Here is a 24,715-nt window from a genome sequence, read left to right on the forward strand (position 1 = left end):
TAAATTTATTGTGAAGCATAAACTCACATGTAGTTGGCATACAAATTAGAGTCTAAAATTATTTAAAACCCTCAGAGAAAAGGATTTGACTAGCATTTGCCTTTGGAAAATAAACTTATGTGTCTGAAAGTATAAAAGGACTGCAAATATTGTGAATATACAGTGTTCAGAAACTCAGAATTCTAATAATGTTTGATGTGAGACCACATATCAGATTTGACAAAATAACAATTTTCATTTAGAAGAATGCTGTGAAAATTTAGGCTGCCAAAGCCAGTTAACTAGCCTTTTTTTTTCCCTCCACAACTAACTGTGTGGAACAGTGGTTAGCATTGCTCAAATGTTTAGAGGGAGGCCACAGGAAGGTTAGGTTTAATTGCCCTGGACACTCTCAAACATAGTCCTCGAGCGTTCAGCAAGTCAGACACTAATAGGCCACACATAGCACAGGAATAGCACAAGACTGGACAAGGATACATAGGTGGAAAAGGAGAAGAGTGGAGAAGAAAGTCTTTGCTTCAAAATGTCTTAAACCATAAAATTATTTTTACTATGATTATAATTTTTGTGAATGGAATTAATTGTATTCAAGCAGTTCTTGGATACACTCCATATACTTAAAATGCCCTTCAGGCTCATATTACCAGTACAGACAATGTCCTCAGGTTTGACAAGCAAGCAGCTCCTTGTTCTTCAGCTGGACAGCTCTTCCATGTACGGTTAGCTCCTCTAGGCACTGCCCAGCTTGCTTTCTCTGCCTGTAACGGAGACTCCAGTATAAAACAACTTCTCAAGCTGAAGGCTAGAAATATGCATGTTAGAAGTATTCGCCTCTTCCAGAAAGTTAAATGGAACGTGAACTTTGCCAGGTAAAAGGGCTCAAGAACTGTTGAAGAGAACTGCGAAGTGTTGAAGAGAACTGCTACGTAAAAGCTTTATAAAGGCAGATGCAAAAGCTCATCTTAGCAATGCAGATGGCAGAATTCCTCTGCAGTCTACAATTATCACAATTTTTAGTTTTACTGTTAAAAAAAGATTTAGGTTAAGAATTACAGGATGGATCGCAGATAGAGAAGAAGATGTGGATATCAATCTAGTGTAAGGATTAGCATGCATTAGTTATATACTCCTCACATTTAAGGAACTATTTGCACTTCATTTTAAATGAAATTAACTAAAAATATTTTCCAAAGAATGAAACTTTTTATTTATTTTTCTTACATTAGTTATGGCATGGGAAAAGCCCAAAAGGTTTTCTTTGCAGTATTTCTAATTCAATTAAGAGCAAAAACCAATTAAAACCTCAAATGGTTTCCCATGAACTTTTAGACTGAAGTGTTGGATAAATTTAGATTCCCAATAAAACCTAATTTAATTTCAAAATGTCCTGGCCAAGTTTTTTTAGAAATAGATGCTTATAGGTAGGATGCTATGTCTATATTTTTAGGCAACACAGAAGAAGGATCTAAATTTCAAAAGTTCTGTGCATCTAAGAATCCCAAAATAAATCAACTGAAATAAACTGAAATAAATCAGCTGAAGTTCAGTTTCCTGCAGATCAGACAATTTTTTTAAAGATCTATTGCAAACATGAACAACTCTTTTTGTCTTCCTTATGAACCTATAGGCATAGGCTATGTATAGAACTGATAGAAATGTACAAAATATGGATTTAAGTCTCTAAATTTTGATTCAATTTGTAAAAATCTTGTTTAAACATTTGTACAGACATAATTAGAGTTACTGTAGAAATTTATTGAGCTTTCAAGGGAGAAATGCAGTCATTTTTCAGGCAGATGCCAATACTAAATCAAGAATTTCTGTCTGCCATCCTACTCCCTATTTATTAAGGCCAACAGAACAGAACATCACTGAGGAAGACATTCAGTCAGATTTGGCTTATCCTTATCCAAACACGGATCCAAAATAACAACCCAGTGTGTGTGTGTGTGTACACAAATACAGGAAAAGTGAAATTAAACAGTTAATCAAGAAAGACCGGCCTGAGGAGTTTTTGTGAAAGGTTCAATGAACAGGAATGTTTGGCCTGATATGAGAAGGCCAAACATATGATATGAGAGTGAGATTACATGTGTACTTGTTGCTGAAGACATGGAGATATTAGCCATCAGGGAACTTAACACCTACACCCAACAGAAATACTTTTTGGTCAGCAATGGTCTGCAAGGAAAAAAAAGAATGGAGGTAAAAATTTTGCAGTTACAGCTATTAGCAATGTAACTTTTAAAATTATGAGTTAAATTACTAGTAAATTAACAGTTGGGTTTTTTTTTTAAAGACATCATAAAGAATAGAATCTGAACACTGTCTAATTATGGTTTTGGCCATGTATTTAGAGTATCGCAAGCAAACATAAAGGGAAAAAATGATGTAAGCTGCCAAAGACATGTTAGGAATCACAGAATCACAGAATGGGCCACGTTAAAAGGGACCACAGTGGGTGGTACAGAAATTACTGTTGTCTGATTAGCTGTGCTTCAACAATAAAAATAGTTGTTTTACATGCTGAAGGTAACTGCTTATAAAAGCAAGATGATGAACTGAACCTGCTCGACACCAGAATTAACTTCACCTGTAACCTCTGTACCTTTTATTAACTATCCCCTTGAGAGAATCCCATGGCTCCATAACTCATTTTTTCTTTTCTAGAACAGATTCCTATTGATTTGGTGCTACAGACATCTATTCTCCCAGCCCCCACTAAAAGCTGGATGCCAGATACCTCATAACTGGTCGACAAACACATTAAATACTTTGTGCCAGAGGCACTATCTTCTTCAATATCTTCTCTTTTTTCTGGATCTAAGTCAGGCATCCAGTAGCAAAGGAACACATACATGGATTTTCTTTGATGGAAACCCTCTCTTACCAGAACACGTGTCTCATGGACGACTCTGTGTATCTCTAGGTTTTTGTTCCTAGACCTACTGCAGAGAACCTGCGATACCACTACCTGTTCTTTACAGATCTCTTAGTTTACCCAAACATGCAGGCTGCCTTTTACTGTAAAGTGTTTTTGCTGTAAAAACACCTTTGGAATTAAGCCTAAGCCCACTGAGCTGATCCAGCCTGTGTCAATGACATTTGGAATCTGGCAGTAGATTTCTGTAGTGCTCCAAGAAGGTTTGGTTTTCACAACCAATGGCTTTTCTTGCATTAGGCTAATTTGCTGAATCTTCTCTCTCCTATATGATATTTAAACAAAGTAAGATGTATTGCAGTTATGAGATACGCTTCCCATTTAATATTTCCCCCTCAAAATGAAGCTTGGATTTAGTAATTAGTCAGTGATATCCTGCAGAGTCTACAGACTATCATGAATACTTAAACAACCGACATATTTCCCCAAATTCAGCTAAGGCAATCCAAGTAACTGAATTTACATAAACAATAAAAAGATTTTTCAGTGCAAGTTCATAAATTCTGAGAGTTTCATGGAAGAAGACACTTGAAATGAGTTAAGAAGCTTTAACAACTCTACACAAAGGCAAATATTGGCTGAAAAAGTAGTCAGCATTCTGGAAATGACTAATGAAGTATTACAGCACAATTCTGCTAGTGGATGCTTCAGCTTACACTGCACAGCTAAAGAGCAGCAACATGGTATCAGAAATGCAGGAGTCATTCTTTGTGAATATGTGACATATCCAGCTTCTGAACATTATAGATCCTGTTCACTGAGTCTTGATAGTGGATTATTTAGTGTTTTCTGGATTAAGAAGCAATAGATGCAGTCTGTCGAAGACAGGTAAATGCAGAACCCGCTTTCTCAGCTCAAACTGATGGATGCTACAACAGTCCTTCTAAAGGCATATATTAACACTTCCAGGTTATATAACACATTCCCGCTGGTTGGAAAATATTTTCTAAAAAAATACCTGCAAGCAGCATGGATTTGTTTGATGATTATATCTATGTGAAGACAGATCACACACACACATATCTGTCTGATCTATGAGCAAAAGTCTAGGAAGGATTTTCATTGAGAGGAAGTAAACATGTTTGACTATGGTTTCAGTCTCTTCTGTCTCATTTTAAGTTTGTTTATCAAACATGTGTGGCCCAGTCTGAAAGAAATCCAGAAATTTTTGCCAATGAGTAGAATGGAATGATTTCCTAATGATGCTAAATCTTCATCTACACTAGGCTTTGCCTTGCCATTCAGATGAGATAACTCGAGGTTAAACATTATCTGATAGATTAGTGGATCATAACAGCAGATCAGCTGTAACTTGCTTGCTGGAAAGATCATACATACTAATTTTCTGGTACTTACAGCACTGCTAGAAGAAACAAGGATTTAACAAAATACATTTTCAAGTGGGGAAAAGCTGAAACTGAAGGAGCATAATTATCATTTTGTCATTAGCTCCATATAAGAGGCAAATTCAGCATATTCAGCATTGAGAAGGAAACTAAACGGGTTCTCAAAAACTCCAAGTCTTGTTCTCACCTCTGCTTTGATTTGTCACATCAACTTTAAAGTTGTATCTGTTAAATGAAGTTGATTTAGAAATATACTCAAAATTAAGCTGAAATCTGAGAATGATAGTGCTATACATTACTATTACACACATCCTACAGAAATACCTTCCCTTTCTTACTTATACATCCCTTACTTACTTATACTTTACCTTATAAATTTACTCTATTTTCTCTGCAATTTACTCAGTGTTGCTCTTTCCTTAAAGATTAAACATTATAAAAGTCTTAAATGAGAAGAAGCAGGAAGAATTCAAGCTTACTTATGTACTAGGCAGAAATTTCTCTATCTTGTCTTCCACCTGTGGAACAAGCTCCTACAGGAATCAAGGATAAACCTATGTATGTTCTGAGGGACTATTCATGCATTTTATTAAAAAAAAACTTTCAGAAGTGCTTAAATTCTTCAAAGATGAGGGCAATATGAGACAAGGTATCAGAGAAGCTGGACTGCTTAACTGTTAGAATTTAAAAAAAGGTCTTTGTATGCCTAACAATGACAAACATTAGAAACCAGACCTAAAATAGTTACTAAGAAAAACTGCAATATCTACAGTGATTTTTAAAACCAAGTATAAAGGCAATTTCATCTGCCATACCTGTGAAAAAATATCTGTATTTAGTAAAAGTAAGGAACTCCAACTCAGAGATGGTTTGAAGTAAATTTGAGCACATTTATTAAAGAAAGAGACCATAAATTGTATTTTAATAAAAATCAGCATTTTTTCAGCATGTCTAGTTCTAAGTTGTTTACAAGTTTTTCTCTCATGTAAAAAATAAATCCACACAGCAAGATTGAATTGAAACTAGACACAAATTGGATTACTTTTTATATGGCAACTCGCTCAAAAATAAAACTCTCATCAATTGATTATCACTTACTGTTTATTTAAGAAATAAGTTTAGGGGAAAGTTATGATCATTCAATGCATTTCATTTTTTTTGTTAGAACAGTCTTGATTGAGAATCTCATTTTAATAAAATCTGAAAAGTTAAAATATATTTTTCAGTATGAATATATTACTGCCTCAACATTTTATGCTGTACACATTTAGTTGTTACTTATGGCAACATAATTGGCTGGAAAGATGCCAGTTTGTCCTCCTATTCTTCCTTCCCACCAATCAAACTGGGAATTTGTTTTAGTTGTGACTGTGATTTTGTCTCCCGCTTTGAAAGTCAAGTCACCTGGCTGTTGTCCTTCAAATGAATAAAGTGCTGTCACTTCTACTGGATCACTCCAAGAGTTATCTGAAATGAAAGAAATTAAATAAGAAGAAAATTACTGAAAGGAAATTACTAGTGTCTGCACACACACTAAGTTCTTAAATACAGTATTCTTAAACAATAGTAGAAAGCAGTGACAAAGACACCAAAATAATCTGAGCATATAAACCACTAATGAAAAAACCCTTCCATTTTCACTATATTCTTAAGTAAGTGAAATTTTAATTACAACCTATTGGCACCATCTATTTAATAAAGTAGTACTCTATACAAAATAAAGATCAGCCATTTTTTCTGTATGCCTCATACAGTCAGAGACAGTGAAAAGTGTGTTGAAGAAAGCATGAGTGCCTCCTGAACGATTGCTAATGGAACCCCTGCTCAGATTTTAGTTTTAGTATGTGTTGTGACAGTTTTTTCATAGAAAAGCAGAGAAATTGATTTTTTACTCAAAACTCAGCATATAGGATGGCAAAATACAAAATATCCACACCACTTTCCCTTCTCTTTCCACAGGGTTTGCAGTGCCTGGGATTTTGGTGTATCTTGCATGTTAAACAAAACACACAAAATGTGCCAGTGGAAAAAACTGATTACAGTTTGATGTATTGGAAGTGAGTTAGTTTGCACAGTGGTATTTTAGACCGCATATACAAGTGGCTTTTATTTTGTTTACACCAGTCTTTTACATATTTCCTTCAGTCCTTAACTGGTGTTGGAATCATGCCACGAGTCTTCCGATCTAGTTTTAAAATCATCAAAATCTTGGATATCATTATCTAGCCTCGATTCCTGTTGAAAATTTTTAGCCAATGTCTCAGTGTTTATTACTATTGAACTTTTAATCTAAGTGAATATCCTCAATTTACTAATACTTCTGTTTTCTCTCAATTTCTTTAACTGTCTGAACTATACCAGGTAGTTGCCTTTGTTTAATGTTGATTTAGAAAACAGTTAAATCTCTTGCATGAATGCATCTAGAAGGGAAAAACTGAAGTTGCCATGGAAGACTAGTTAAGAGGAAATAATGATGTTTACACAGTCAGGTGGAGAGACTTCAGGATGTACTTCTCATATGGACATGATGGCTGCACAAATGCTCAAGCATGCAAGATTAAAGGCTTTTAGCATTAGCTGCACCTGCTTGCTGTCAAAACTGTGGCAAAATAGGAAACTCAAGCTCTTATTAATCTACACATTGCAAGCACAGAGTTAGAAAGGATGGTGAGAGAAGCATTGATACATTTTTTCCTTGGAGTCTATCTTCAACAACTGATACCCACAGATCTTCTTCTTGCTTTTATCATTTCAAAAGAAAGAGGAAAAATTCTTCCCCCCCAAGACTCACAAACAAAAACAGCATTCAAAAAAATTGGGCTACAAAGGTATGCAAAGGTAAGCAGAGGTTTTTTTCCCCCAGCATCTGTCAATATATATGTTCATTCTACAGGTCAGTTCTTTCCTTTCAAGATCTGGATTTGATGCAATCATCAAGGACTAATACAAAATTATTTGGCCATGTGCTGGAAGATGGTTGCAGAGAAGTCAAATGCTGTCTTTCTTGATCACACAATCTCCCTCTCCTGATATCTGTATTCATGATCTAAAATCACACAACACTATTTCTTATGATGTGAAAATGTTTATGAGGTCCATATCTTCACCAGTTACTCCTACCAAAATAGGCAGCATTACAGCTTTTCTAAATAGCTCTTTTACTTTCACACTTGAAAGTCTGACAGACTGAGTATTCAGAAATTACATGATATTCCTCCAAGAATTCAAGCATTTGATGCAGTTGGGATGATATGATGTGCTCCTATGCAATGTGTGGTTTGAACATAGATATTTTGATTGAGGAAATCATAGCAAAACCCACAGAAGTAAAAGACTGACTTTTTATTCCTAGTATTAAATAATAGTCAGAAAATACTGTGGCTCAGGACTCTTTAGGCGTTAAGGCATGGAAACAGTTATTACTCAGTTGCATATAAGAAGGAAGAGGGCATTTTACCTCTCTGCCACATTTAGGTAGCACATGTGGGTAAAAGTACATTTATATGTTACGATGAAGGCAAAAAATTCCTATATTTTGAGTTCTTAAACATATGTGTTTCCATCACCTAAATGTTCAAATGAATCATCGCTCAAAGAGAATTAGAGTTATTATGTATTTATAACTGCCCAAAATCCGTTCATAAACTTGGAAAACATAAATATTTGACAGAGCAAAAGAAGAGACGAAAGTGCTAAAAGTGATGTGAGAGCTTCTTTTCATTACATTCAAAAAAAGAGCTGTCAAGACCACTATAATATGATGGACGTAGCAATGGTAGCAACTAATAGTTACCTCCTCCATGGCTGAACTTGCATTAAGACTATAATTCCTTTTCCACAAACTCCTGAGTATTCTGAAATTAGCTTAGTAAAAGTAGGAAGAAAAATGAAGGGAAACTAGACACAACTTAAAGCATGAAAAGATGGAAAAAAAGAAGCATGTGTGAGATATTAAACTGTAGGAGAGCATTCAGTGCACCACAACTATTCCTCCAACTATTGTTTTCTCTGTCATATGAACAAGATTATTTTGTGTTTCTCTTCTCACTTTTTGTCCCTGTACATGTGTATCTTTCAAAACATACAGAAACATCAAAGCACTGCAGCTGAATATGAACATTCAGTTCCGTGTCCTTGCCCCATTTGCTACCTGCTGTCATTTAAAAGTGTTTTACAGCTTTATTCCTGTCAGATATTTCATAACCATTTCTACTTAATTTTCCCTAGCAGCTTTTCCTGTATTATAGTTTCATTTAATTTCATTTTAGTTTTCACAAAGATTCTAATTTCTGTGCTTAAATTCTGTAGTTTTGTAGCATAAAGCAGATAGAATGCATATTTATCACCTCCAGATTGCAGCATCCCATGTCTCATATTTATATGGATCATCCAAACAAACAAGTATCTTAAATGAATGCACTGTTACAAAATCTACCATAGATTATAAGGGGGAGCTATTTCATGTTCTCATTTCCCAAATTCAGTTGCATATAAAAGGGTTTTAAATAAAATTGTTTTATTCAACGTGAAGATTGCTGAATGCATATACAGAAAACACATTTGCAGCTCACACAAGATGGTGCTACAGTGCTACATACAGCATATGATACTGAAATCATTGAGATTTATGAGTGTGCACACTGCAATAAAAACAAACTACACTGTGGGAAATCCTTAATTATTGGTATTTGAATACACACATCACACTTCCAAAAACACAGTGGTCAAAACAGAAACATAGAAATTTTGGTTGAATATCAATTAGTGCAGCAGCCAGCATATACATATACTTTAGCATACATGAGTATGCTCGACAACAAACTACTCTGACCACAATATCCTTTCATTTTTATTCATCTTTACATAACGTAATTATTTGAAGTTTTTGCTAAGGACTACTTCTATGGATAAAAGACTTGGTGAGGTAGAAATTAGAGTGAATTTACAGCCTCTTGGGTGTGCTGTAATACCAGCCTCAGGGTGAATGAAAGAGAGACAAAACTATCTTTAATTATGGCACATTTGCTGCAGAACAAAAGCATTTTTTAAAAAGTTACAGATACTGTATGTCTACATTTCTATGAATAAGTTCAAGAGTGCCAGAGTCTTTGACTGTAAGGCCAACTGGCATAGACTGGCCACACAGATGCTAGCAAGCACTCACCACCCAGAGAGGAGAGCCACAATCAAACTGCCCACTGGTTTCTATTCTGGAGTAACAACTAAACCACATATAGGAATTATTTAGAAAAGTGCAAGGTGAGAATAATGCCAATGAGTTTTCTAACAACACAACCACATAGGTAAATGAGTTATAGTGCTTGGGCCCATGCCTTCACACTGTTAAATTTACTAGGAGATATAGTAGCCACTACTTTCACATTCTAATGTGAACATACAAAATATTAGTAAAGCCATAGGCTGTTTCTAAAACTGGTTTTCAGAGAAGATTAGGAATTTTACATAATTTTGGCCTGATCATTTTGTACTTTCAAACCCCAAATTTGAGTTAGAACACAGAATAGTGGAGTTCAGCTGTGGGTCCCAAATTTAATTTTACTAGCATAGATGTATATATTCCCTAGCCACCAAATGCTTGGTGCTGAACAGCTTGCAGAAGATATGCTGCTTTTGGCCATGGACACAGCAGTAAAACTGAAATAAGTTTCATGTACTTGAGGTTAGTGGTGAGATTGCTAAACATCCACTTTGTAAAACATGCTAATTGTCAGTAATTTGAGAACTAGCATGACTTTGTGGGTCATGTGTGCACCTATGTCATGGTTTAATGCCAGCTGGCAACTAAGCACCACACAGTTTATTCCCTGTCCCTTCAGTGGGATGCAGCAGAAAACTGGAAGGCTAAAAGTAAGAAAACTCATGAACTCATGGGTTGAGATAAGAACTATTAAATAATTGAAATAAAATAACAATAATTTAATAAAAAAATTAATGAAAAGGAAAATAACGAAAAGAGATAGAAATAAAATCCGAGAAAAACAAGTGATGCAAATGAACAGCAATTGCTCACCACCAACCAAATAATGCTCAGCCCATTCCCAAGCAGTGGCCCCCCAGGCAGCTTTCCCCTGAGCTTATATACTGAGCATGACACCGTATGGTGTGGAATACCTCTTCGGCTAGTTGGGGTCAGCTATGTGTCCAACTGTGTCCCCTCCCAACTTCTTGTGCACCCCCAGCCCACTTGCTGATAAAGCAGCATGAGAGGCTGAAAAATCCTTGACTTAGGGTAACCCCTACTCTGCAACACCTAAAACATCAGTATATTACCAACATCATTCTCATCTTAAATCCAAAACACAACACTGCACCAGCTACTAAGAGGAAAATTAACTCTATCCCAGACAAAACCAGGACAAACTATGATAGCAACTATAACTGAACTACCATAAACTATTACTGCTGATTTTGGGTTCATCTAAATCATATTAGGGAGCTTGCAAAAAACAGCCCTGCAACTCAGTTGTCACCACCAATGGGCCATCTGATCAAGGGTACTGATCACTGATGGGGTGTCCCTGTTGCTGACTGTCCATATATTATGCATGTTCTGCTAAATACCTCCTTCAGTAAATGGACTGTGAGTCCAGTTTCTTTTGAAGTTGAAAGGTTATAACATTTATTTTATTGGAACACAACATATCATATGAAAATGTGTCTATGTAGATATACTGAATAGTGTCTCTATCTTACTCAAAATTTTTGTGCAACCTTTAGAATGCATGGGTATAGTAACTGCTATTCAAAAATCCATCTGAATGAGCAACACATTTCATATTCTGACTTCTACTTTGTGTTTTTTAAAGTAGAGAGAAGTGACTAGAATTGCCACAAAATGTTACAAGTCTGATGAGTCTCTAGCATCAGAGATGACAGAAGTTGTATAGTGCTGGCATAAAAGCTCCACCAAACATTGTCAACTTACAGAAAAGCTGTAATAGAATTCTCATCATTTAAATGGAGACCTAGAAAACTAAGCAACCCCATGGACCCTGTTTGTGCAGAAGTAAGAGAAAACCAAGAAACAGACCAAATGATGGAAAACAACCAACAGATTAGGTAGATGCAAACACCTATGCTTTTGAAAACAAACATATCAAGTATCAGAAAGGTTTAGAATATTAGTACACTGCTCAGGGCATTGAAAGGATCAGGTACTGCTCATAGGTTGAGGATGAGAGATGTTACTAGCAGTGAACAGACAAATCTTAGTTTTTTACCCATTATGGGATGCTGGGCTTTTGTTTGGAAAGGATTAGTATTGAGTTTATAATCAGAGTTCAGAAAAGAATCCAAAGTAGGCTGAAGAACTAGGTTAATTACTGGGCCCATTGCAAATCTCTGAGTAAAAAATGATAGTTGGTGCCAGTGAAAATGAAGACTTTATAGGAAATTTTAATGGCCAGCCTTGGAAAATGGTCTGGACAACACCACCTGTTAAGATATGCCTATGAGTGTAAATACTGTGTGTTTATACATATATTGGTTATGCTAAAATGCCCAAAAGATGTTTGCCCTAAATTAGCACATTAAAAAGGAAGACTATTGTCAGGCCCCAACTACCAGTGATGCCCAGTGACAGAGGCAATGGGCACATACTGAAACAAGTAAGGTGCCATCTGAACATCATGTTTGCTGAGCTTTAACTAGTAGTTACAATGAAAGGACTTATTTAACTGCTAGTCTAGTAAGGAGGTCTAGTAAGGACGGCAAGTATGTGTTGTGATGATACAACTGAGCTGAGAGTAGAAATTCAAATATATAATAAAAAGCTCTAGCAGTTCCCTGAGAAGCTAGAATGACTGTCCTTTTTTGTAAAAACAAATCAGTTTAGTCTAGGACTGACAGAGTGACTGGGGTTACTGTTATGATTAAGGCAAGGATGAGAGTTTAATAAAATAAGGGTCTGAAGAGAAAGATTCATTGGTGGACAAGCAATACCAGAAATGAGATGAGGCATTAAATGGCAAGAGTAAGGATCTTACAGATATGTCTGCATTTGCTGTGTTCCTCAACTGATAGAGCTAGATTTGAAAACTAAAAGATAACACTGGATCCTTCCAGGAGAAGTGAAGGATAGAAAAGAGCAACAATTATCTTACTGCTCATTGAGAGGTATACAAGTTACTGCATTACAGTCAAAGCCAGCTTTAAGGGTGGAACTAGAATCTGAGTACAGAATCCAGACAGCAACAGTTATTCAGCTTCTGCAATCACTAGGGGTCTGAACTGGTCCAGTTCTTTCAGTGACTACACTGCCCTTCCTCCTTTATATTGCCTTCACTAAACCTTGAGATAAAGGGTGGATCTGTCAGGGAGTGCTTTTGGATCTGGGAGAGCTCAGCAAGCCTTGAGGTTTATTGAACTACATTTCAGGAAAGGTAGCGGCTGCAGGCACCAGAGAGATACATTTTCTGCTGGATCCAGCATACCATGCATTAAAATGTGAAAGGCAAGGGGTGGGCAAAGAAAATGGCATATAGTAAATTCTGAAGGCATCAAGGTAACTAATGACAGAGAGAGCTTCTGAAGTTGTGCTAGGGCTCCTGATAGTAGGAAGTAAAGATATAAAATTCTGATTTGAGGAATGCAGAAGCATTGGGCCACAATCGTGCCTAAAGGCAGGTGGAGAAACAGCTTAAGTTCAACTTTGAAGTAGGTAAGTGAACTAAGTTAAATCTGTAATGCTAACAAGACTGAAATGAAAGCTGGATCTGTCAGGGAGTGCTTTATGTTCTGTTTGAGCTCAAAGACATACTTAACATGAGAGCCAGTGGAGGAATGTGAAGGATGGACAAAATGATAGGGAAGGAAATTAACTTTGATGCAAGAACTGAATCTAGATGAGAGTAAAGGAATATTGAATTTGCAAAGGTCACAGAGAAGGATGTTGCAGCAATTGAATCATAACAGGACAAAAGCGTAGACACAAGTGGAGACAAAGAAAAGGCTGCACCTTTAAAATAGTATTCAGAGAACATCTATAGGACTCATTGCTCCTACAGCGAAAGTGGGAACTTCTAAAGAAATTTAAGTTGAAGAACACACAAGCTCTGCAATGGTCAGCAACAGGAAGTTTCAGATTCTGTTTGGCCATTTTTAGCTTTAATTCATAATTAGTTAAGAGAAAAGTACCAAAGTCAGGGAGAAACAGAAATATTTCTTTGCAGCAAATGTTATCTAGCAAATTAAAAGGACAAAGGATATTTATCTGGGAAATCTTAACAGAAAAAGAGAGGGCTGATATGGAAGCCTTCTCAGTGAGACACTTGAAATATACATGTAAATGCAATTACAGAAACAGCTCAGCAACAGAATTCAGGGATCACAGATATTACCAAAGAAAACAGAAGATGAAAATTAATCTATCAGGTTACATACAGGAGGATGGAATGTAATTTCTAATATGTGATTATAAAGAAGTCAGCAGAGACTTGGTAGTAACAGTTACATTTACATCAGTGAATGGAGCAGTACTGGCCCTTTCCATGTTATGTTCCCTTTTCCCTATTAACTTGATGTCTCCAAATCAGAGTACCTTCATTCATATCGACTGCTGGGGAAAGTCTCTGGCACATGCTAACTTCCCACTTACTAAGGACAGTCATACTAAAATCATCAAAATCATGGATACCTGGGACAGAGAGAGAGAGGGGGAGGGGGGATAAAACAAAGAAAATCTGCATCTGTGAAAGCTATAAAGTATAGAGAAGATATGAGATGAGGATGAGTAGAATCATTATATTTGTATCAGAATCCTCCTGAAATATACACTAGGGACTGGTCTGAGGGGACAGACCCTGGCTAGAACCTGAAGAACACTCTGGTAATGCAAGGCCTCCATACAGGTGAGACTGGCAGCACATAACAAAATAAAGCACATTCTCTGAGACCTATGTCAGAGTCTGGTGTGTAGGCAGACAATAAACCACCTTTTTGGCCACTCCTCTTTTTACCCCCATTAGTCATCTTGGAAGGCTATTTCAGAGCTGTACTCTCCCTGTTGCTAAGATGGCTCCCTTAATGTCTAGTGTCAAGTAATTCAGTACTAGTATACATCCTTTTTTCGTTTGTTTGTTTGCCAAAACTGTCCTTTGGCTGAAACTTTTCTTTCTTGACATTTATCTTCCTTATGTTTTGTAGTAAAAAAAATTATTTCAAACATTCAGACTGTTATACTAAAAATAACTTAGCTACCTCATATCAGTGACTCCTTGCTCCACTCATTGAACTTATTGTTCTCCACTTCTATTCAGATGAACCTATTGTTTCCTGAAAATGAGTAAACAGAATATTATCATTGGGTAAAAGGCCTTTAGGTAACTGACCTCTCACAGTACCATTAAATAAAGAGTTGTTTAAATGGAAATGTGAAAGAATTGAAGGAACAGAGAACTCATTTTGTGGAGATCACGGATTTATTTCTGAATGTGAAAATAGTAATTAAAAAAAATTGGGATGAATCAGCACAGCACTCTGTCAGAACATTTTTTGTTCATTTGTTGAATGAAGAAATCAGCAAATTTAAAATGGAAGGGGAAGGAGAGCAGAAAACACTGGAGGAACTGGAAGCCACAGAAAGCTGAGGTACAAGAACAGAAGAGATATTAGTGACGTAGCAGACACTCTTTTAGCTGAAGATTGAGCTGAATGCAGAATATGTAATAAAGCTAGACAACAGGTAGCTAAGGGGTCAAATCTATTTAGCAGAATCTTAATGAAGTTACAAAAACTAAAAACAAAGATGGAGAAAAATAACGGGGATGTGTACATAATTCACTACAATATAAGAAAGATATTAAGCTCTTAGAGAGCATCCAAAGGAGGGCGATGAAGATGGTGAAGGGCCTTGAGGGGAAGCCGTATGAGGAGTGACTGACGTCACTTGGACTGCTCAGCCTGGAGAAGAGGAGACTGAGGGGAGACCTCATTGCAGTGACAACTTCCTTGTGAGAGGAAGAGGAGGGGCGGGCACTGATCTCCTCTCTATGGTGACCAGTGACAGGACCCGAGGGAATGGACTAAAGTTGTGTCAGGAGAGGTTTAGGTTGGATATCAGAAGAAGGATCTTCACCCAGAGGGTGGTTGAGCACTGGAACAGGCTCCCCAGAGAAGTGGTCACAGCACCTGACAGAGTTCAAGAAGCATTTAGACAATGCTCTCAGGCACACAGTGTGACTCTTAGGGATGGTCCTGTGCAGGGCTAAGGGTTGGACTCAGTGATCCTTGTGGGTCCCTTCCAACTCAGAATATTCAGTGATTCTGTGTAAAGAAACTTAAATATATATAGAGAGATCTTGAATACGAATGGATGTATTCCGTATCCCAGAACTGTAAACACTCAGGGCCATATTAGAATACAACATAATACAATATTGAACATAGATGTTACTCATTAATTGATGAGTGTTAATCCAACAAAAAGTCATCGGTTCTACAAACTGCTTTAATATTAGTCGGTTCTGAAAGGAGAGAAATCTCTGTGTACAACAATGGAACCTATTCCAAGGTTACAAAAAAACAACAACAAAAAAAGGAAGCTAGCAAACAGAAAACTAGAGAGGTGCAAAGTTAGGAGGGAAAATAAATATGTCTTCATGATTAGTGCCTTTATCTGTTCCCCGACTGTAAGAAGAAATATGAGCACATAATGTAAAAGGTGCAGCTGTTTCAAACAGTCTAAGGAAACAGGCCTAAAACTGACCTGTTGATATTAATTTAGAAAATAGTTAAGAAAAGCATTAATCAAGTTGAAGTCAAAGCATTAATTGTGTACTGGACCACCAATACAGAGAAATTGGATGGTGTGTTGTTCAATACAATGCTAATTCTTCAGCTTTCTTTTCTCTGAAGAATTATAAAGCTGAAAGTACTAATAGCCTCAGTGATACAGCACCTTTTTCAAGAATGAGGCAAATCCAACGTCTTGGTTATGTATAATCAGTCATAATGGGGAGTATCGACCTTTTACTATATCTAAACTTACCTTCTTGGTTTCCATTACATTTTAAGTCTATTTCTGAACTATTTTGTAGAAGAGCTGCTATGAAAATAACTTATGAACATAAAGTAATGCCCTACAGAGAGTTGATTTCTTAGGTGAATTGCATCAGGGATAGTCAAAGAAGCACTGGAAGAGAACTGAGAGGGGGTATGTGGCAACAAGATGTAATAAACGGTTTAGTGCTGGGTTTTTGAGGAAACCATTAATTATTTCAACAGACCAATTTCCTGAAAGCTGCTCAGTTTAATGCTAAGGATCTCACACCTTAGGTCACTATTACATTTTATAATTGTCTTAAAGCATTTTAAATCAGGAATGAATACTAGGAAATTATATGAATAAATGAAAAGTTTAAATTCAAAATATGTGAATTGACAGTGATCTTGATCGTAATAAGTCTAATGAGTCACACTGTGAACTAGAACAAAGGAACAACTGAAGACACACTTTGTTGATATTCTAAAAGCAATCTTAGAAATTCTTCAGTATCTGAAAGCATACATGTATGCTAAACTTGTCTCCTTAGAAACAAAGCAAGGGAAATTATTTCATTTACATTGCCTTAAGAGTCAAACATGCATAGAATACCTCTGAAAACACATATAAAGATACTCGTATGTGAAGAAATAAAGCTACAAAAGTACATAATTTTACATTTATTGCTACATGCACATACACAAAAAAATAATCTTTTTCTACAACTAATTTTTCCACTCATGAGTTTAGAAAGCAATGAAAATGATGAAAACTACAATTGAAAACAGTATTCTGAAATAGTAAATACATGGCTTGCAACGGATGTGACTACCAGTTTGAATATCTCCTCAAATCTATAAACCTCTTGCATATATTATGTAATTCCTTTATTAAAAAGGACTGGATGAGTTACCTCCTGGAATGAAAATAAAAGAAAAAAATTCCAAAGTGATATTATAAAATATTGAAAGAACACTGCCTCAAAATATCCCCTTTATGACCACATGCAATAATACAAACAGGACAGATACAGAGTCTCATTCCATGTGACTTTTAGAAAATTGGCATCTTGGAGACAGGGACTTCATTAGGTCTTAAACATTTTTAATGTTTAATGCATGCAGAAGTTTAATGCAGTTAATAGTCCATGGTCTGATGATACTTAATTCCAAGGCCTTACTATTTTTAAGTAGTTTCTAACAAATATTGTTTAGGTAATGTCAGCTTTGGCTCAAAGTTAGGGCTCAGAACCACAAAGGTGATGATTTTGAGTTCATGTTCACAGCTAGGATGCACAAAAGTTAAGTCAAATTACCGAATTACCTAAGTTACAATGTCATGATAAGCAGAAACAAAATATTCACTTAGTAGGCCCTTATTGGTCTGTTCTCAGGCTTTATCATTCCTTATGCCTGGCAACAGCCCTAAAGCAGCAGCATCTTTGGAAAGCAGCAAATGATCTGTTCAAAGACTTAAGATAGAAATGAAGTAAGGAAAGTTAGAGAAAGGATGAAGGAAAGTCTCATACGAGTTATTACACAGAGAACAAAAGGGCAATGAACTAAAAGATGTCATGGCTTTCTTCTCTCATGACAAGAAAAAACATCAGCCAGTGGGGCCTAAGGAAAAGGGAGTAAAGAAGAACCATATTGTAGTATATTACACAGTGTGACCCTGAATAAACTAACATTTCAGCTCTTATATGGCAACAAAATATTACACATTCTAATGCCTACTTAGAAAAAAAAGTCTTCAAGCAACTCTCATTTAGAAAGAAAAATAGCAGCCTATCTCTATCCTAAATACTAGAAGTCATGAAAATAATTTCAGTTCTTGAATCACACCAGTACACAGATGAGCTCTTTTCTCCACCTAATGTGCTCATTTTCTATATTCTTAGCTCTCACCTCTCAGCTTTTAGCTTAAGACAAAAGGGGTTTATCTCAGCTTCTAGAGCAGAACAGATGTATATCTACTTACAAATTTCATTTCAGTTTCTGGACAAATCACAAACCAAGTGAAAACAAACATAAGTGAACTATCAAATGTTCTATTCGGATTAAACTACTAATTTTCTTAATGGCTTTTTAATTTTTTTTTTTTTAAAGTAGACTCACCTCAAAAACCCCTCAGCATACACAAAACAACCTCAGATCTCACTGAACAGATGTTTGGGAAGGCCTAAATATGCACAGTAGATCTGACATTTTATATCTACAGGTACTAATCTGCTATAATCAGATATATTCTGTACAGATACTGGAAGTATGTCATATGCCACCATTGATCCAAATAATCTCCAATAATGCTCATCTGATCAAAGGTCAGGAGACATGATATTCAGCAAATCACACTCAGAAAAAATAATCTCTTGCCTTAGCTGGTTTTTTTGTCAAATACGGCTTGTTTGGGTAAGTAAACAAAACCACTTTTCTCTATTTTCTGGAAAATAAAAAAGCTTCTTAAGAAACTCAAAATATTTAAATTCAACATTGAAATCTGAAAATAATCAATTCTTCATGTCTAAGAAACAAGGATGGACTTTTGGGGGTAAATGAGCTTCACTATCACTGTGGTAAAACAGTATTCCTTAAATGCCCCATAAATGCCTATTTTGCTATCAGTTACAAAAACCTGCTCTGAAGAGGTAGAGAAAGCATGAGTTGCATTTCTCTATCCTACTGTCACTTATGGGCAAAGAATTGTTCTATACCCAGAACACGATGCCTGTTTTGTTACAGCAGCTGTAGATTTAAGCAATTTCAAAATCAAAGAATCATAGAATAGCTTGGGTTGGAAGTTCATACAGTTCCAACCTCCCTGCCATGAGCAGGGACACCTTCCACTAGATCAGGTTTGTTCAGGTCCCCACCCAACCTGGCCTTGAATGCTTTCAGGGGCAGGGCATCCACAACTTCTCTGGGCAACCTGTGCCAGTGCCTCACCACCCTCACAGTAAAGACTTTCTTCTAAATATCTAATACAAACCTATCCTCTCTTAGTTTGAAGTCATCCCCCCCTGCAGTCATTCCTACTTGCCCTTGTAAAAAGTCCTTCTTTATCTCTCTTGTAGGTCCCCTTTGAGTACTGACAGTTAGGTCACCCCAAAGCCTTCCCTTCTCCAGGCTGAACAACCCCAACTCCCTCAGCCTTTCCCCATAGGAGAGGTGCTCCACCCCTCTAATCCAATTGGTGGTCTCCTCTGGACTTGCTCCAACAGGTTGATGCCCTTCTTGTGCTGGGAACCCTAGAGCTGGATGCAGGACTCCAGGTGGAGTCTCACAAGAGCAGACTAGAGGGGCAGAATCCCCTTCCTTGACCTGCTGGCCATGCTGCTTTCGATGCAGCCCAGGACATGTTTGGCTTTCTGGGCTGTGAGTGCACATTGCCAGCTCATGTCCAGCCTCTCACCCACCAGGACCCCCAAGTCCTTCTCAGCAGGGCCGCTCTCGATCTGTTCATCCTCCAGCCTGTATTGATACTGGGGGTTGCCCTGACCCAAGTGCAGCACCTTGCACTTGCTCTTGTTAAATCTCATGAGGTTCCCCTGGGCCCACTTCTCAAGTTCGTCCAGGTCCCTCTGGATGGCATCCCATCCTTCAGGTGTGTCAACTGCACCACTCAGCGTGGTGTCATCTGCTAATTTGCTGAGGGTGCACTCGATCCCTTCATCTAGGTCATTAATGAAGACATTAAACAACACTTGTCCCAATATGGACCCCCAAGGGACACCATTTGTCATTGATGTCCATCAGGACTCTGGATGTGACAATCCAACCAAATCTTATTCATCAAACAGTCCACCCATCAAATCCACGTCTCCAACTTAGAGAGAAGGATGTTCTGTGGGATCACGTCAAAGGTTTCACAGAAGTTGAGAGAAATGACATCTGTAGCCCTTCCTTTGTCCACTGATGGAATCACTCCATCATAGAAGGCCACTGGGTTGGTCAGGCAGGACTTGCCCTTGGTGATGCCACGCTGACTTTCTTGAATCACCTCCCTGTTCTCCATGTACCTTAGCATAGCTTGTAGGAGGATCTGTTCCATGATCTTCCCAGGCACGGGGGGTGAGGCTGAAAGGTCTGTAGTTACTGGGGTCCTCCTTTCCACCCTATTTAAAGAAGGGTACAATGTTTCCCTTTATTCAGTAGAATATGTGTTCAAAGTACATGGATCATCAAGGAAGGCCTGTACCATTCCAGGAACTACACTCTTTAATATGCCTTGGTACTAAATGTATACCCCACTTCTTGAAAGGAGAGCAAAATGAAATGTTAAGCCCTCTTCCTCTTCCATGGGGACTGTCTCAGCCAACCCTATTTTCTGAATTAGTTGCCAAGATAGATGTTATATATTACTTCAACTGGATACTTTGTCCAGGTTTCCAATGTTACAAAGCCTTCCAGTTGATTTTCAGAATAACTTAATAACTACATTCTCCCTTAACAAAGAAATGGTGGCTGGAAAAAAACTGTTCAAAGCAAAGTTAGCCAGAGATGTTCCATACCAAGGTACACCACCCTCAATTTTGCTCCAAAGCCTCAACAGACAAGAAATTCATCATCAGCTGAAAATTTGTATGCATGGAATGGAGGTATTATATACACTTTTAATATAAGAGGCTCACAAAACCCAGAAAATGGCTCAAGTATTTTTGACCTCTTCTATATAAGCCGGAAATGGATCATTTCAAAGCAGATTCCAAGTCACCAACTCCTGCTGCTACTGAACAGTGCCATGTCTAGCAAACAAAACTGACGGTTGAAACAGACTCGACTATATTTAAAGTTTAAGTTACTGTGCAAATTTAGCTCATTCAGTATAAAACGTATTTCGCTGGTTTTGAGTTTCTGGCCTAGTAGAGAACATGCTGGCTCATCATCTTCATGTGCTGATGGAATGCTTTCTATCTTTGTTTCAGCACACTCAGCTTTTGCATTAAAGAAGTGCCTTTTTTGTTAAGCATCTGTGGATGTATTTGATATTTAGGATACAAAACTCCCCATCTCCTGCTTGCAAGAGTCAATTCCATAACAGTACTTTTGCTGATTACTTTTTGGATTTTTCTGACTTTTCAAAAAATAATTACATTTTAATTCAAACTGAAATGGTCAAATAAACTGTACCAATGTCAAGGGTTTTATCATGTTCAAGACTACATTAATGCAAATAATGCCTGTGATGAAATCATACTGCAAAAGCTGAGGTGCATAACCTTCATATTCTGAAAAGTAAAGTACAGTGACAAGAACTGAACTCTGTTTTATTCAGGTCAAACTGATGATTTAGGAATGATTTGCAGATCTTTTATGTTGAGAAGCTTCTCCATGTTTCCTCTACATACACCAAGTTAGCATCTCAACCTGAATATACTGTCTCTGCATTTTGATTCTCAAATCTCTGTACTGTCAGATTCAAATGGTATTATTGGCACATAAGCTAGTTCACTTGATAGAAGTCTTAGCTTTTACTCTAGTCTAGGAAACAATCTACAGCCTCAAGAAAAAAAAAAAAGTAGTAAATGCAACAATTCTATATAATTTCTGCCCGTTTTCTAGGGAAGTGTTTTGTGATTGAAATTTCATAATTTCAGCCTTGCACAGAGAAATACTTCTCTGGACTGGTTAGAAAAATGGTTAAAAATAATAAAATTATATGAGACAAAGAGGTGTTTCATATGGAAACATACCAAATAATATTATTGCAAAAGGCCTCATCTGAAGGTCTGTTCACAGTCCTCATCATCAATATTTTAAACTGGTTGAGAAAGTAGATGACCAAGAACATAAAACCTGTTTTCAAGGGGACATCAAAATGAGCTTCAGAGAAAGAAGGAGGTTATTTCACAGCTTCACAGATGAAAGAGGTTACTACTACCAGACAAAGAAATCAGACAGAAAAGTATTTTAGCTAAAGAACAGGAAAGCATGAGGAAAAAAAATGATTTAATCTTTCTAAGAAAAAATATAGATGAAAAGCAGGAAGAAGTTTCCAGTAATTATGGGAGATTCAGAAACTGCTTTCTGTAATAGGAACTAGTGAGTATCTGCTAACTGTCTTAATAAGAAGTCTAGCACTTTCATGATAACATTTATATTATATGAACACCTGCAATATATAGAAAACTCTTTGTTAACTTTGGTTGTGCTAAGGGGCTCAAGGGCTGCTGGTATCTATGTTAGGATTTATTCTTGCCACAGTTACTTATTTTCATTGCTTTTATGTTACTCCAACACCAGTACAGCCATTATTAACTCTACCTATACCACAGGCTCCATCAACTAATAACTTCAAAAGGTATTCCATAGATGTTCCTCTCCTCTGCCAAATGGTGACCCAAGTAATTGTACTTCCACCTACAGTGTCCCACGGTGCAATCCTGTAATCGTTCTATCACAGTCTAAACTGGAGGGAGAAAGGTAGATACCCCTATTCATCACAGAACAACCTCAGTAAGAATTAGAAACAGCACAGACCCATGAACTAGAGCCTAAACTGGTCAGTGAAAACTCTGCAACCTGCAACTTCCACCACCAGGAGGATGAAGCATCTTGGACTGTCATCATCACCTACGGTTCATGTTACACTTCCCAGCTGAGCAGAGCCAAACTTTGCAGAATACTCACTACATTGGCCTGGCCAAAAAGTACAGTTATGATAAAGTTATTGAAATGAAACAACAAATAGTTCTGGAATTTTCAGTTGAAATTTAAAAATGGTATTAACAGTATTTTCATACTTCTATGAACATGATAAAATGCTATGTATACTTTTAAGTCAAGTGGAATATTGGATGTGTAGATGCTCTTCCAAAAGAAAAAGCTTACAGTAACTACATTTGTGAAAAAAAAATATCCCTTAGTTCAAGCATGAGGAAATTCAAGCTTCCAGATGGCATTCAGCCACTAACTCAGATTTGCCCAACGTGCAACAAATGTGAAGACAGATTTTTCCCCCAACAGTACCTCCAAACTTTCTCTACTGTCCCATACCCAGCTGTACCACTAATCTCAAATTCTTCCTCATCCTTCTGTAGTTGTTGACAAACAGCAGAACTGACAGGAGTAGAGAAGACACAGTCTGAACCTTACGGCAGGGACTAATACATAAAATTGTGTACCAGACCTAGTTTTTCCATTCCATTTTTCCTTGCAGAGGAGTTTTCTATTTTTCTTATTTTTAATCTTCTTTTGACACCTTCCTTGCTAAAGAGCAAAGGAGTTGCTAAAAGGACAAACATGCACCACTGAGGGAAAAGGGGGAAGAGGGGTTCAAGTCTCATAGTACATGGAAAAATTAATACTTCACTTCCTTTCTACGGGAGTAATTTTCAGTTGAGGTTGCCTAATATGGCAATAAGACTGCTAATGAGAAAGAGAAACCCAACGGAATGTAACCAGAGAAGCCCCGATGCAATCCTTGCTAGACCTCCCCATGAACAGGTAAGAAGTTTCTTGAAACCTTGTCTTTTTGTAAAAGTGAGAACCATTATTGCACCATTTCTAGAACAGTTATTTGTCATACTAATTTTGCTTACACTAGTGTTTGCCTTACTGATTTCTTTTTGCATGGCCTCCTATTTCTTAATCAGGAACTAACAGTTTTTCCACAAAAGGTGAATGATCTTCTTGGTTTAATCATCAATATCCAGCTGGAGGATCTGCACAACGTAACACTGAACCAGCATAGCTACAGTAGATGCAGGACTCCAGGTCCCATCATGATAGAGAACACATCACTTTTTGGAGAACCGTGGCACTTAATTCTACTGCTCATGGAAAAATATATTTAAAGTGGGTGCTCAACTGGGGTAAAAAGTAATCAATTTCCAAAGAAAGGAAAGTATTATCAGTGTTCCCTTAGCATTTAGTATAAATTAGATGTTTTTGTCTCTGCTATCAAGATGGATTGATAAAGTATCACTCTACCCTTTACTGCAAAAAGATCGCCATTCCTTAGAACACTGTTAGCTTTTGTCTCATGTCAATCATGCACAAGGCATTTTACCACAGTCTGGATAGAAATTCTGTGTATCTATCACTTCCTTGAGGTAGTCAACATTTTTGTTTGGCTTCTATTACTATTAATGAAGCACAAGCTCCCATACTCCCAAAGGCTTTTCTAGATAAATAGATAGGAAAGCAATTTAAACTTGCTTTTGTCCTACTACTTCAACAACACAAAGAAAATACTAATACAGTATACAGCTTTGAAAAAGCTTTTTAAGCATATATTTTACAAATACACTAAAGCATTAATCTCTCTGTGTTACAATGGCTTCAGACAAGACTTTAACCTGTACCATTTACCATTTGTATGTTACTGTGAAGAATTTCATATTTTAATGCTATGAATCAGAATTATTGCCTTAGTGGTGTTTTACACTTAAAAAATAAGCATAGATTGCACTGACATTTTCTATGC

General features: G+C 37.0%; 1 protein-coding gene across 2 annotated transcripts in view; it reads right to left on the reverse strand.

Moving 5' to 3' along the window:
- Positions 1-5,153: 5,153 nt before the first annotated feature.
- SH3YL1 (SH3 and SYLF domain containing 1) overlaps positions 5,154-24,715 on the reverse strand; it is a 50,711-nt gene continuing 31,149 nt past the window's right edge. For both annotated transcript variants that reach the window (XM_064650430.1, XM_064650429.1), the window contains exon 10: positions 5,154-5,754. In XM_064650430.1, the coding sequence (XP_064506500.1) occupies positions 5,555-5,754 (200 nt within the window). In that variant the 3' untranslated portion in view covers positions 5,154-5,554. The remainder of the gene's footprint in view (positions 5,755-24,715) is intronic.

Source organism: Pseudopipra pipra, chromosome 3 (genome assembly GCF_036250125.1).
Source record: "Pseudopipra pipra isolate bDixPip1 chromosome 3, bDixPip1.hap1, whole genome shotgun sequence".
In the NCBI taxonomy this organism is placed as follows: Eukaryota; Metazoa; Chordata; class Aves; order Passeriformes; family Pipridae; genus Pseudopipra; species Pseudopipra pipra.